General features: G+C 43.1%; 2 protein-coding genes across 3 annotated transcripts in view; both read left to right on the top strand.

Annotated features, from left to right (window-relative positions):
- Positions 1–2003: 2003 nt before the first annotated feature.
- Positions 2004–7813, top strand: CUNH1orf54 (chromosome unknown C1orf54 homolog). 2 transcript variants are annotated; one of them, XM_015503020.2, is made up of 6 exons: positions 2004–2068; positions 3500–3580; positions 3985–4043; positions 4639–4752; positions 6769–6866; positions 7756–7813. In XM_015503020.2, the coding sequence occupies exons 1-5, from the start codon at positions 2023–2025 to the stop codon at positions 6862–6864; spliced, it is 396 nt and encodes a 131-aa protein (XP_015358506.1). In that variant the 5' UTR covers positions 2004–2022; the 3' UTR covers positions 6865–6866; positions 7756–7813. The 2 variants fall into 2 exon arrangements, with proteins under 2 accessions (XP_015358506.1, XP_015358505.1); XM_015503019.2 differs by having other exon boundaries at positions 6766–6866.
- Positions 7814–10284: 2471 nt separating this feature from the next.
- Ciart (circadian associated repressor of transcription) overlaps positions 10285–13680 on the top strand; it is a 5858-nt gene continuing 2462 nt past the window's right edge. Inside the window, exons 1-5 of the mRNA XM_015503017.2 lie at positions 10285–10400; positions 10956–11381; positions 11525–11600; positions 11831–11909; positions 12016–12127. Of these exons, the coding sequence (XP_015358503.1) occupies positions 11016–11381; positions 11525–11600; positions 11831–11909; positions 12016–12127 (633 nt within the window). The 5' untranslated portion in view covers positions 10285–10400; positions 10956–11015. The remainder of the gene's footprint in view (positions 10401–10955; positions 11382–11524; positions 11601–11830; positions 11910–12015; positions 12128–13680) is intronic.

The raw sequence follows: 13680 nt of genomic DNA, 5'->3' as shown, positions 1-13680 counted from the left end.
GACGGCCCGAGCTGCCCGGGCGGGCTGGGCTGGCGCTGGCGCGGACCCCGGAGTCCGGCTGCGTCTTGGCCGCGATTTCCTTTCATCACTTTATAGGGAAGGGTGGTAGCAATTCTGCTGCTTCTTGAAGGGCTTCAGAAGGGGAAGATCCTGTTTGAATCCAAGAGACAAATACAAAGAACACAGGATGGGGTGGCAAGGAGATAGAGACGGGTATTGTTCTTACTTGAATCAGAGGAAGTTGGCTAGAGTTGCTGCCTAAAGGATGGAGGTTGGACTTAAAAGCAGGAGCTCTTTGGACAGGAATACATCGTATGGCTAATGAAGTCTTCATCTGTGATGACAATCAGAGAGAAGCAAAAGGGCCTGGAGAGAAATATTGCAAAGGAATTTAGAAGGAATTGAGAAGTTAAAAAGCAATCAGAACAATGGGGTTGAGAGAAAAAAGCACACATCCCCCACCCCACCCCCCAGTCATTCAATTCCTTTTATGTCATACTTCCTCTATTTATTTTCTGAAAAATAAACTTCAGTGGCATCTTTTCCTCAGACTAGAGAGAGAGAGAGACGTTTCCCTATTAGAATGAAGGAAAGTTAAAGTAGGAGGGGAGGTTATGGTCATTCTATTTGAATGGTGAGAGGTTGATCCTTAGGCAAGGATCCTTAGGCAAGGCAAAGGACTCCTAGGATGCGAAATTGAGAGAATCTGAAATATTGTTTCTGAAAGAAAAAGGAAAAAAGCCCTACAGAAATTACTTGAAGAGAACTAGGATTCCTGGAAGGGATTTATCATTTCATATGTATACACTCACATAGATGTTTCATGCTTTTTCCAAAAAATTCTGGAAAGAAGCTGAACAATATATTTGCACAGAAAGTCACTGAGAAATCTTTCCCCAATAAGCTTGAGAGGACGGGAGCATCTTGGCCAGTGCTAAGGACTCAGTCAGGGGAAGACATGGGGGTTAGACAACTTTTTGAGCTGTTAGCATAGCGTCTCCTGATACGTAAAAGCAGGCTCTAACCGGTCTTGTGCATGGGTGATCTCTTGAGTATGGGTGATCTCAGAGAGACTTGCATAGTGACTGGCTCATGGTAGATGCTAAGCAGATATTTATTAACTGTTTCAAAACAAAACACTGTATTCTTTTCTTATTCCATTGCCTGTGAGCTCTGAATTGCCTAGCAAACTGCATCTAATACATGTTACTGTTTCTGAACTGAATTGAATGAAAATGGGAAATCAAGAAACAGTGATAAGAACTCTACCCCTGTAGTCCTTAATTAAGGGAACTATACCAAATGACTGAAAAGGGAAGGTGGAGTATGGCATCAATTACAGGGAAAGACATTCTGTGCACTACTTTTTCCACTCCATATACAGAGGAAGTTAAGAAAAAGGTGAGATGAGGTCAGCACTGACCAGAGAGGAAATAACTAGCCTTGGCTGAGAGGTTTTTATCAGAAGCAACTCAGCAGGTGCTTTGAGAGTCAAACAACAATAGGTAAATATTGCTCCCATCCTCCATAGCCAAGACAGGCAGAGAAGAGGGACTATTTTCAGTCTAGGAAAAAAAAAAAACAACACACACCCCCCCCCCATCCTTTGAGCATTTCCAAAGAAATTGGTGAAAGAGACTATGATTAAGCCTCAGAGAGAAAAGCAACTCTGGATGGTGAGTGGTAAATGAGGAACAGCAAGAAGGCGAGCTTTTTGCAAGGACTAGGAGGAAAAAAGAATAGGTAGACTTCTTTGGTAGCAGCAGTGGAGTATTGCATGAACCCAATCTAGGGCTGAGGAATTTCATGAACAAGTCCGCATCTTTTGCCTCTCTCAGCTCTGGCTAAGGACGGGTAGTAACTGAAGATCTAGTCAGTAAGTAGGCGGAGAATTCTGCCCCCAGGGAGAAGAGTCATGTAATTCCCTCCCAGCTTTGGAGCAGCAGGAGAGGCGGGGTAAGTTTGGTGGGAAACAGAGTAATTTCCTCTTTTTACTTTCAAAGCCATAGTGCAAAATCCAGAATGGATGTCCTTTTGGTAGCCATCCTTGCTATGCCACTTATCCTGGGTAAGTCCCCTTCTCTTTCTGAGCTTTTGCACTTGGTCTTCTACCATAAATGGGGTGGGAGAAAAAAACTTGGGGAGAAGATGAGTAGTATATTTCAATGGGGAGTGATTGCGCTTTCTTATCTGTGCCAGAGTCCTGTGATGGGGCAGAACAGAGATCTGGTTGGTAGAGCCAGGAAACAGGGAGATAAACAGAGTCTAGTCAAAGAAGAGAAGATTTTCAGATGATGAAGGGCAGGGAGGTCCGTTAGCAAGATTCAACTCACTTTTTCACCATAAAGTTGAACAAAACAAGAGGAACTAACAGGAGACTAAAGGAGAGAGGTGGACTCTTAGAAGCTGGAGCAGCCTGAAACTTTGTAAAAGAAGCAGGGTATCTCCTTTCCCAGAGAGTAGGAGACACGCACACACCCACACAACCTATTAGTGAAGACATGGCTGTGGGTTGACCTTTAGGGTAGTGGAAAACTGGCTGCCCTCAGGAACAGGGTCCCAAGAGTAGCATGGCTCCTTCCCTCTTTTGTTCCCCAGTCTGCCAGGTGTATGTCTCATTGTTTCCCTTTCCCCTAGATTCTTGTGTCATTAGTTTAGGATTGGAGGGAAAATGTTCAAGGAGCTCAGGGAAGTGTTTAGGAGACCTAGAGTTCTTGATTCCATCATCGATGCCACATATTTTTATGGAAAAGAAAGACAAACTAATGGAGAAGGGTCATTTAGTACAGCTGACTCATTTTTTTTTAAAATATTTATTTTTAGTTTTAGGTGGACACAATATCTTTATTCTTATGTGATGCTGAGGATTGAACCCAGTGCCTCAGGCATGCTAGGCTAGTATTCTATCACTGAACCCCAGCCCCAGCCCAGCTGACTCATTTTAAGAAAGCGGATAAATAGTTTCTCAAGGTTATTCTGCTAGTTAGCAGTGAAAGTGGAATGTCTATTAGTTATTTGTGAGAGACACTGATAAAAGATGATTTCTTAGGTTGCAGGCATAGCTCAGAGATAGAACACTTGCCTAGCAAGTGCAAGGCCCAGGGATCAATCCCCAGCACTGTTAAAAAAAAAAAAAAATCACAAGTACAGTAAATTCTGTAACATATTGAATAGAATAGAAGATTTGGTGTTTTCAGTTTCTACTCTCTATCTTCTTCCTTTTTTAGGTTTAGTTCTCTCTTTGGGTTTATAGTATGTAAAGGGATCTGTTTCTTTCTCAAGAGTTCCTGATTTGGAAGGGCACAGAGTAGCAGGCCTCAGTTCAGGTATGGAATCCAGAAGACAGAACAGTTTACAAGTGCAGAGTCAGGGAGATAACAAGACCCTTGAAGGGGAGGCCAAAAGAAGAAAAACTGGTAGATTTAGGATCAACTTCAGATGTCCTTTTGTTGTTAAGGCATTCCAGATGTCCCTTGACCTATAGTCCTTATCTCCATAGGACAAGAATATGAGGATGAAGAAGGATTGACAGAAGATTATTATCAGGTGGCCTATTATTACACAGTCACTCCTAATTATGGTGAGTGCCTCGGATCCTAAGTGGGGTGGAGAAAGGCTTTGTGAATACTTAGTTCTAAGACTATGCCCTTCCCTTTGCAACAGAAAAACTGAATGAGAGGGAAGTTTGGCTAGGAACAAAAATTATCAAAATTCATGCTTTTATTTTTTCAAGCTAGTGATTTTTAATTCTTTGGAAAATGGTTGAAACACTTTGGACAGTTTCAAATTTATAAATTTGAATGAAAATATAAACACAGTATTAATAAACATTTTGACACTAAAGTTAATTAGAAGTGGAATTTACCAATATATTTTACAACTTGAGCAAGTTAAAGCGTTCTGTGCAATTTCTTCCCCTTTCGTTACTGGATCTAGAATTCCCTTTTTCCATTGTTACTACTAATTTTTTTTTCTCCTCCCCAGATGACTTTAGTGCAAATTTCACCATTGATTACTCCATGTTTGAGTCAGAGGACAGGTTGGTGAGTGACCTCTACATTTTAGAGTGGCAGGATAAATCAAAGTTAAAAAGAAACTGGGCAATGTTGAAATGTAACTGATTAGCAAGAAAGAAAATTTGGTCGATTGAGAGAAACTAGAAAGTGGGTCCCAAACAGACTTGTCAATAATAACTGGGGAGGAGAAGGAAGCCAAGCCCAGTAGCTTTACTAAGAACTAAGAAAGAGGGGCAGTCAAAAGATTTGTTGAGCTGTAATCTCAGCAACTCGGAAGGCTGAGGCAGGAGGATCTCAAATTCAAGGCCAGCCTCAGCAATTTAGGAAGACCTCGCCTCAAAATAAAATAAAAAGAACTGGGGATGTAGCTTAGTGGTAAAGCATACCTGGTTTTCAGTTCCCAGCAAGTACCTCAAAACAAAAAAACCCAAAAAGGACTTGTTGAACGGGATAGGTAATACATTATCCATGAAAGTACAGAATAGGGAGAATCCCAGAGCTTAAGTCTTTGCGAGTGGGAAGGGTGTCCTGGTTGAGTACTGGTGCAGGGGAAAATAGAGAATCTATGAGGATGTTGGATGGAAGTGACGATAACTCTATTTCCCAATCCTACTGAGAGAAGAACAGTTTGGATAAGGAAGAAACAACACAAGCAGTGGAGACTACCATTATTCTTAAAACAGAACATGCAGATCATCAGAAGCCTGTCACCGTGAAAGCAGTGACAATGGAAACAGTAAGTTGAATGGGAATTAGAGAGGAGGGAGAGAATTCATCCCTTACCTAGATAGATCCCAGGGCTGGTGACATGGAGTAGAGAGAGGGCTGCAATACTAGGCTTTGGTGGAGGTGGAAACCAGATAGCTACAGCTGCAACGCAGGTGTTCATCTCAACTTGGCCATCAAATATCTCACTGAGATCTAACATCCATACAAACACGGGGAAGATCCATTCCAGTTAAATTTCAGTTCAGCTGTACTTAATATGTATGTGGTCTGTGTCTAAGGCTGCTGAGGGTACTGATGGAAAGAAACCTATGATGTTGCTATTGCCCTGAGGCATTTACAAGATGCATGATTACATTTATGAAATATTTAGAATAAAATGAATTTAATACAATATTAAATTACCTATAAGTTTGAGAACATATGACATAGGTAAGTGTTTTAGACATTGTAGGAAGAGAGCTTGTACAAGGTAGAATTGTCAGGAAGGTTTAGGAGGTGATGATGCTTTAGATGAACTAAACTTGATGGGAAATTGTGAAAGAACAAGTTCTATTAGGAGGAGGAACAGTTACCATAAGAGTGAACAAGCTTCATAGGTGAAGGAAATAATACAAGTATGATATGTTTAGTGAATGGGGTGTGACTGAAGAAGAGAGTCTAGAGATGGAAAAAGTAGGAATTAAGTTTAAAAAAAGTACGAACTCCTAATATTTGCTTGATAACTTTGCATAAGGCAAGATAGGACTAAATTATGGATAGTCTGAAATGTTGGACTGAAGTTTGGCCTTATAAGCAATAGGGAGCCTAGTAAGTCCTTCATATGGTAAAGAAATGATGAAAGTAGCATTTTAGGGGAAAAATAAAACTATTCGTCTGGATTGTGCAAGATGCCATTTAGTGAAGAAAGATTCATCAGATTTGCATTGTTCCAACAACAATCTATTAAAAGCCTGGACTAAGGAAGTGGTATTTTAAATCCAGAGGAGAAAGATAAGAAATATTTCGAAGAAAATGCCTTGCTTCATTAATAATCTCATCTCCGGAATAAATGAAGAGAGATTAAAAATAACACACAGATTTTAAACATGTTCGAGAAAATGGAAACTATGGGAAGCCAGTGTGGTTTAGGAGGGAAGTTATAAATTTGGTCTTGGCTAAGTTAAACGGATTCTGCTGGCCCCATGAGGGTGTCCTTTAGGCAGCTGAACTACATCAGAGCTAGAGTTCTAAGTGCAAAGTCACAGTTATGAAGGTAAATGAGCTCAACAGAGCCAGTATGCACAGAAGCTCAAAAGACCAATGAACGTGGCTACAGTTAGTAGAAAGAGAAAGAGGAACCAATCAAATAGAGAATGACTGACTGGAGAGGCAGGCAGCTAGCCAAGTCTGTGTTATAGAGTCTAGAAGAGAAGGCTTACTATAATCAACCAAATGCTACCAAGAGGCCAAGGAGAAGGAGAACTTTGGTAATCCCTAAGAACGTAGTTTTAATTGAGTTAAGAGAAGGTAAATTATGAGGAAATAGAGGCAGGTATAGACTAACCACCTGAAAATCCTGGTAATGGAAAAAAAAAAATGGCGACAGCTGGAAAGGGCAACAGGGTCAAAAGAGCAACCTAGATAGAGCTGACCATAAGTGGGAGGCGCTGGTAGGAATGGAAAACAAAAGATTGACAATAGGCACAAACACATGTTTTTAAAGTATACAGTTTGTTCACTTTGGATCGTAACCCTCTTGAGAACAGGAACCACATTTTATTTGTATTTATATCCCCCCATAGCACCAAGAGCAGTGTCATGCTCATAATAGATAAAAATAGGTGTCACTGAATTGAGTTGGGGTCTCCCTGGTATGGCCAGGGATGGAAGAAAGAATGTCTTATAGTAGTGGAGAGGAGCGTCAGAGCTTCCCTTGAGGCCAACGGTAAGAAAGAGGTTAGTGTAAAGATATGCCTTTCCTCCTGAGAAGTGGGAAGTAATAGGAAGACACTGGCCTGATGTGGGGGCATCTGTCTTTTAGCAGAGTCCAGATCTGAATGATGCTGTGTCCAGTCTGCAGAGTCCTGTTTCTCTTCTCCTGTCATGGGTCCTCCTTCAAGGGGGGATGTATTTCATGTAAAGGTGAGAGTGCAGCCACGGGCCTTGGGGGAGTCTATGAAGTAATTCTTTACTAGTTATCCTTGTCTATAGTGTTGCCAGCCTCATCAATTCTCAGCTGGTTAAATACAGAAGAAGGAGCTGGGCATGATGGCACATGCCTCTAATCCCAGTGACTCCAGAGGCTGAGGCAGGAGGATTTCAAGTTCAAAGTCAGCCTCTGCAATTTAGTGAGGCCCTACGCAACTTGGCAAGACCCTGTCTCATAATAAAAAAGTTTTTAAAAGGGCTGGGGATGTGGCTCAGTGATTAAGTGCCGTGGTTTCAATGCCCAGTACCAAAACAAAAGATAGAAGGATCACATTGAGGAAAAAAAAATCTCATTATCTAATTTTAAAGAAGTTTGTGACATGTTGAGGCAAAGATATGAGTCATTAAATTTTCTGAACTGGGAGGACCTCATGACCCCCTAGAGCAGAGGCAGGTGGAATAGAGAAGAAACCTCTCTAGGCTTCCAATATGTCTTGAGGAATCAGAGCTGGTTTCATTCTGGCCATCGTTCAAAGGGCAAAATGGGTGGGTCTTACAACCTGGTGGAGTTCAGAGGCAAAGTTCCAAGTCAGAAGGGTGGTGGTTCCCTAATGGACTGGGGTGATCATGGGGCAAAGGAGCAGGGAAAAGACAGCTGTTATAAGAAGGAATGTTAAGTTGGGGTTCTAAATAACTCTGGAGCATAAAGAGATACAGAGGAGGAGGGAGGAGTGACCAGGGGAAGGAACATATTTCCCCCAAGAGATACAACAGGGGAATCCCAGCTCAGAATATAAATTTGAGGAGTTTTCATAGAGATAGAGAGGGACATGAAGGACTTCCTGGGTTCCCTGATCCTGTTTTCTTCTCTTTGCTTTTTTAGGTGAGAGAAGGCTGCTATGACTCCTTGGATGGGAGTTTGACTAGAAGAAATTAGAAAATAAAAAAATAAATGAAATCATCTAGTCACTGTCTACTTCATGGGAATCTATTCTAAGGTCACACACTAAAGAGAGTACCAGAATTTGGGGACAGGAAGAGTAGATTAGAAAGAGAATTAGGTGACAATAGATTTGAAGGAATTATGAATTGTAAATATACCTGGAATTTGGGCTAAAATGAACACCCACAGATGACAGGTTTATTCAGAGTCCATAATTCCCTGTAATTCTATTGTTTTATATGGTATTGAGACACTATGCTTGGGAAATAGGGTTATGGTTTATTTAGAAAACTTTTTTTTCTTTTTATAAAATAAGCATATTGTTAAAAATAAGTAAAATATGAATTACTAGATCAGATTTGAGGGGCTGGGGATATAGCTCAGTCGGTAGAGTGCTTGCCTCACATGCACAAGACCATGGGTTCAATCTCTAGCACCCCCCCACACACACACACACACACACAAACACACACACAAAGAACAGATTTGAAATAGTCACACCTAAAGTCGCCATCCTCAGGACCCTAATCAGAACTGGGCTGCCCCACATCAATGTTTACAGCAGCATAATTCACAATAGCCAAGGTATGGAGCCAACCCAGGTGCCCTTCAACATGAATGGATAAATAAAATGTGGCATATGTACACAGTGGAGTATTACTCAGCCATAATGAAGAGTGACTTTATGGCATTTGCTGATAAATAGCTGGAACTGCAGACCATCCTGCTAAGTGAAGTAAGTCAATCCAAAAAAAATCAAAGGTTGAATGCTTTCTTTGATAATCAGAAGCTAATCGAAAATAAGGGGGAATAAAGATCAGTGGAGTAGACAAAAGAGAACCAAGGGAAGGGAGGAGGGATGAGCTAGATAGGAAACAGTGAACCCAACATTCCTATATACATATATGAATATACCACAGTGAATGTCATCATCATGGAATAGACACAATTAAAAAAAAGAAAGAAAAGCTGTAAGTAAATAGTACAAAGATCAGTAAAGGGGGAATAAAAAAAATATTTTTAGGGCTGGGGTTGTGGCTCAGCGGTAGAGCGCTTGCTTAGCACGTTTGAGGCTCTGAGTTCAATCCTCTGCACCACATAAAAATAAACAAAATAAAACTATTGTGTCCAATTTATATATATATACATATATATATATATACATACATATACACACATACATATATATTAAATCAGTAGAGGAAAGTGAACAGAGTGGGAGGATGGGAGGAAAATGGGAAATACTGGGGACTGAATTAGAACAAATTATATTCTGTGCTTTTCTAATTATGTGAAAGTGAATTCTATTGTTATGTATAACTTAAATATATATATGAATAAGTTCACAGTATTTAAAAAAAAAAAAGAACTGGGCTGCCCTCTTGCGGTCTCTCCGGTGTCAGAGCGTCAACCAGCCCACAGTCCCCGGGTCTTACTTCCTATTATTCCCTTTCCATTGTTCTCTTCAAACATTGCAGGGGGCAACAAATAGTGATGTCTGTTACTTTTGAGACTTTAAATTCTGGACCTGTCTCCCTCCCTCCTTCAAAGTCTTTCGAATCCTCTCCAAAGGACAAATAAACTGAAGCCGAAGAAGCCACAGCCTTGGAGCTCAGGGGTTTTCACACTCTGTTCCCTTTGCTCAAAATCCGATAATTCAGGGCACAAGCCTGAAGAGCCGAGGCAGAAAAGTCAGGCACCACCGAGTTCTGCTTTGACCTCTGCAGTCTTGGCGGGCTGGCATCTGAGCTGGTAACGTGCGTGGCAGGTTATGTAAGGAAAGGGCTGCAGGAGCCGCCCCAGCGGGAGCCGGGGAGAGCACGCCGTGTTCTCGGCCGCCGTCCCCACCCTCCTCACCCAGCAGGGCAGGAGGCACCCAACTCGGAGGAGTGAGAATGGGGAGGTGAAACAGAGCAGGGAGTCACGAGGGCTGAGACGCGCAGACTGGGAGCGGTTACACGGTGTCACACAGCCGTTCGCTCACACACGTTGCAGCACAAGTAACTGACGGGTTCCACGTGCTGTGCTCGTGAGCGGAGGCGCTCACCGAGGGGGCAGACGTGTCAGCCGGGGAGGCAGAACCCTGGGTCCCACGCCCCGAGGCACGCGCTTCCCGTCTGACATCCCTCCTCTGAACACTCCAGCTGCGAGTCTCCTGCGCCTCACTATCCTATTTAAGGCCCAGGGCTCCGCCCTTTTTCTCCCCTTCCTACTTTTTCACTCTTTTTTCCATCCTCCTCCTTTTCTCCTCACCGGGTCCTCTCCGGGAGCCGCATGTAGGGGCGGAGCACGGAAGGCTTCCCTTCCAGCCAATCGGCACCTGACTGCTTCTTTATTGGCCGAGCCCCTGTGAGCTGTAGCAAATGGGCTGTGAACTTCATTAACGGGAGTCACGTGTTACCGGCTAGCCAACCAATGAGGATGCGAAATCGGTGTACGCAGGGGGAGGCACGTGCCGAGCCGCACGTGTCCGGGAGGGGGGGAAGGGGCGGGACCACAGAGAGTGGGGCGGAGGTGGGTAGCCCAGACCCGGAGAGACTGAGAAGCAGCCGGAGCCGGAGCCGAGGCCGAGCGGATCGACCCAGGTAAGGAGACTCAGAGGGCGATGAGTGATCCGTGGAGAAGGCTGGGGCCGGGGGGAGTGGGTTTGGGTGAATGCACGCAGATGTGGGTATTGGTAGGGATTGCATCACCTGGCCGGCGCGACTGTAGATCCCTGGATCAGGGATATTGATCAAGAGAGATTGGGGAAGGTTAGGAGGTCGGTCCCTGTGGGGGCGATTTCCACAGGGACGCTAGGTAGGTTAGGTAGGTTCAGGTGTGCAGATTTACACTCGCGGGTGGCTGGCCTCAGACGCCAACTGCGAGGTCGAGCTGGGGAACAAACCAGGAGAACAGCAGAGGGGAAGGTGTCCGAACCGAGGGAAAAGAACAGAGGATGTGTCAGGCCCAGAGCTGATCTGCAGAGGCCAGAGAGGCAGCCCCAGTTTTTTCACGGGTGGGGGTAGGGGAGGTGACTTTTTCTATTGTCTATTGGGCAGGGGAAATAGAGGTGTTATCCCGCGCAGTACACCTCCGTCTCCCCGTCCGTTTCCGAATCCTTAGACTCTGGTTTCAAACTCCCTCGCTTTGCTCTTCAGTTGCAGGTTCGGATCTTTGGGTACTCCAGGACCTGCTCTCCAGCCCCTGCTTCTGGACCTATGGATTCTCCATCTAGTGTTTCTTCTTATTCCTCCTCCTCTCTTTCTCCCTCTTTTTCCACCTCCCCAGTGAACGGTGATTTTGGCTTCCCCTCCGATAGTGAGAGGGAGAACAAGGGGTCCCAAGGGCCCAGGCCAGACACTGTTGGGCAGAGGGGATGTTTCCGGCCTAGCCCGGGTCCTATCCGCTGTAGGCATCGTTGCAAGGTTTCCAGTAACCAACATACAGCATCTCATCTGGAACAGCGGGGCTTGACTTCTCCTATGGCAGAATCTGGGATCAAAAGATCAAGAGATGGTGAATTGGAAACCAGTGTAAACATCCAGGGTTGTACCACAGAGGGAGACCTGCTCTTTGCTCAGAAGGTAGGAGAAAGGAAATGATAATCCTAAACCCTCAACTGGTTAGGACCTTAAGAGGAAGGTCCTAATTTGGAAGCAGAGGAAGTATGGCTACTCACATGGACAATTCTTGGTCTTCTCATAGCCTCTGTCCTATTTTCCTACAGTGTAAAGAGCTCCAAGGATTCATTCGCCCCCTCACAGATCTACTGAATGGGCTGAAGATGGGTCGTTTTGAGAGAGGTAATTGTCTGATTATTTGCATTATTTTGGACTAGGTTCCCACCTTAGTATCTGTCTCTCTGGAATGTGTATATCTCTAAAGTCTTTATTCAGAGCCTGAATTGTTCCTTTTTTTTTTTTGCATTTGTGATTTATTTAATTCCTTTAGGTGAATCAATTTTAACCCCTTTTGCCTTCCTTTATCTTACTACAGTATTGAATCTTGGTCCTTAATCTTTCTCTGACTCCAGGATTGAGCAGTTTCCAGCAGAGTGTGGCAATGGACAGGATCCAGCGCATTGTAGGTGTTTTGCAGAAGCCTCAGATGGGGTAAGTCCACCTGATTCTTTCCCCAGTACCATATAAAAAGGAGAGCTCTCCAATCCTTTCTTGTTTCTTTTTTAATATTTGTTTTGTTTTAATGTTCTTTTCATAGGGAGCGTTATCTAGGAACCCTGCTACAAGTAGAAGGGATGTTGAAGACTTGGTTTCCTCATATAGCTGCCCAGAAGTCATCACTGGGTGGTAGCAGGCACCAGATGGCCAAGGTAAGAACTTAAACCCTAACAAAGAAGCAGGAGAATAATGGAGGAAAGGGAATATGCATGCATTTTCTTCTGGATCTTTTCCTCAAGTTTCTGTTAGGAAAGGAATGCCTAAACTTCCTGCATTGTCTTAATTCCTAGATGATTTTTGTTCTATTTTGTTTGGATTACTAGGCAGAACTCCACAAAGTTTAATCCTATCCCTCATGTGGCAGTGAATCTGCTTTCTGTACAGATACAGAAGGCGTTTTTTACCTGGACAAATTATTCATGCAGGAAGATGCCTCAGCTTCTTTCTGTAAACTCTTTCTTCCTTGCTGCCCCTAAAACTCTCGCCCTCTCCCTCTTTTGACTCCAGTACAAGTATCCTTGTATCAAATCCTCTGGAAGCCTATAAGTCTACACTGGGTTTCAAGGACTGGTCATAAGAGGTATATCACTGGGAATCCGGGAGAGGGCACCTATGGGGCATCCATGAGAAGAGTGTTGGATAGATTCTTGGACCTGGTGTGGAAGTGACCTTTTTTCTGTGCATTCAAATAACAGGATATTTAGAGGGCATTTGAGTAATGGGGAGGGGGGAGTGTCCTAGATAATGACCTATCCTTGTGTTCAATCAATAGCAGTTACTAATGCTGTGAAAATAACTTGATTAAAAAATGAGTAGAATGGTCTGGGGCTATAGCTCAGTGGCAGAGCACTTGCCTAGCATGCGTGAGGCACTGGGTTCAATCCTCAGCACTACATAAAAATAAAACAAATAAAATAAAGGCATTATGTCCCATCTATAACTACAAAAAAATTTTTAAAAACAAGCTGGTTGCAGTGGCTAAGGCCTGTAATCCCAGCAGCTCAGGAGGCTGAGGCAGGAGGATTTCAAGTTTAAAGCCAGCATCAGCAACTTATTGATGCCCTAGGCAACTTAGTGAGACCCTGTCTCTAAATAAAATATTAAAAAGGACTGGTGATGTGGCGCAGTGGTTAAGTGGGTTTAATCCCTGGTACTGAACAGAAATAAATAAGTAGAGGGATCTTGCCTGAATATTAATTTATACTTCATAAAACATTCAACATACAAAATTAGAATTTAAAATAGAGGGCTGGGGTTGTGGGCTCAGAGGTAGAGCACTCGCCTAGTAGGCATGAGATACTGGATTTGATCCTAGCACCACATAGAAAATAAAATATATTGTGTCCACCTATAACTAAAAAAAAAAAATTAAAAAATAAAAATTAAATATAGAAATTGTGGAATGATGTTTTCAATTAAAAATCCACTTTTTTAAAAATAGGCACAGTACTACATGCCTGTAATCCCAGCTACTCAGAAAGCAGGGGCAGGAGGATCACAAGTTTGAGGCCAGCCTTGGCAAAAACAAAACAACTTTTCTTTAAATAAATTCTACATTGGGTTTGGTGGAACATGTCTATTATCCCAGCTACTGGGGAGGCTGAGGCAGGAAGATCTCAAGTTTAAGGCTAGCCTTAGCAATTTAGCAAGGCTCTCAGCAACTTAATGAAACCCTATATAAAAAAAAATCATATATATATATATA

Source organism: Marmota marmota, unplaced genomic scaffold (assembly GCF_001458135.2).
Source record: "Marmota marmota marmota unplaced genomic scaffold, marMar, whole genome shotgun sequence".
Lineage (NCBI taxonomy): Eukaryota > Metazoa > Chordata > Mammalia > Rodentia > Sciuridae > Marmota > Marmota marmota.
The sequence above is the reverse complement of the archived record's forward strand: the minus strand, read 5'-3'. Positions and strand labels throughout refer to the sequence as shown.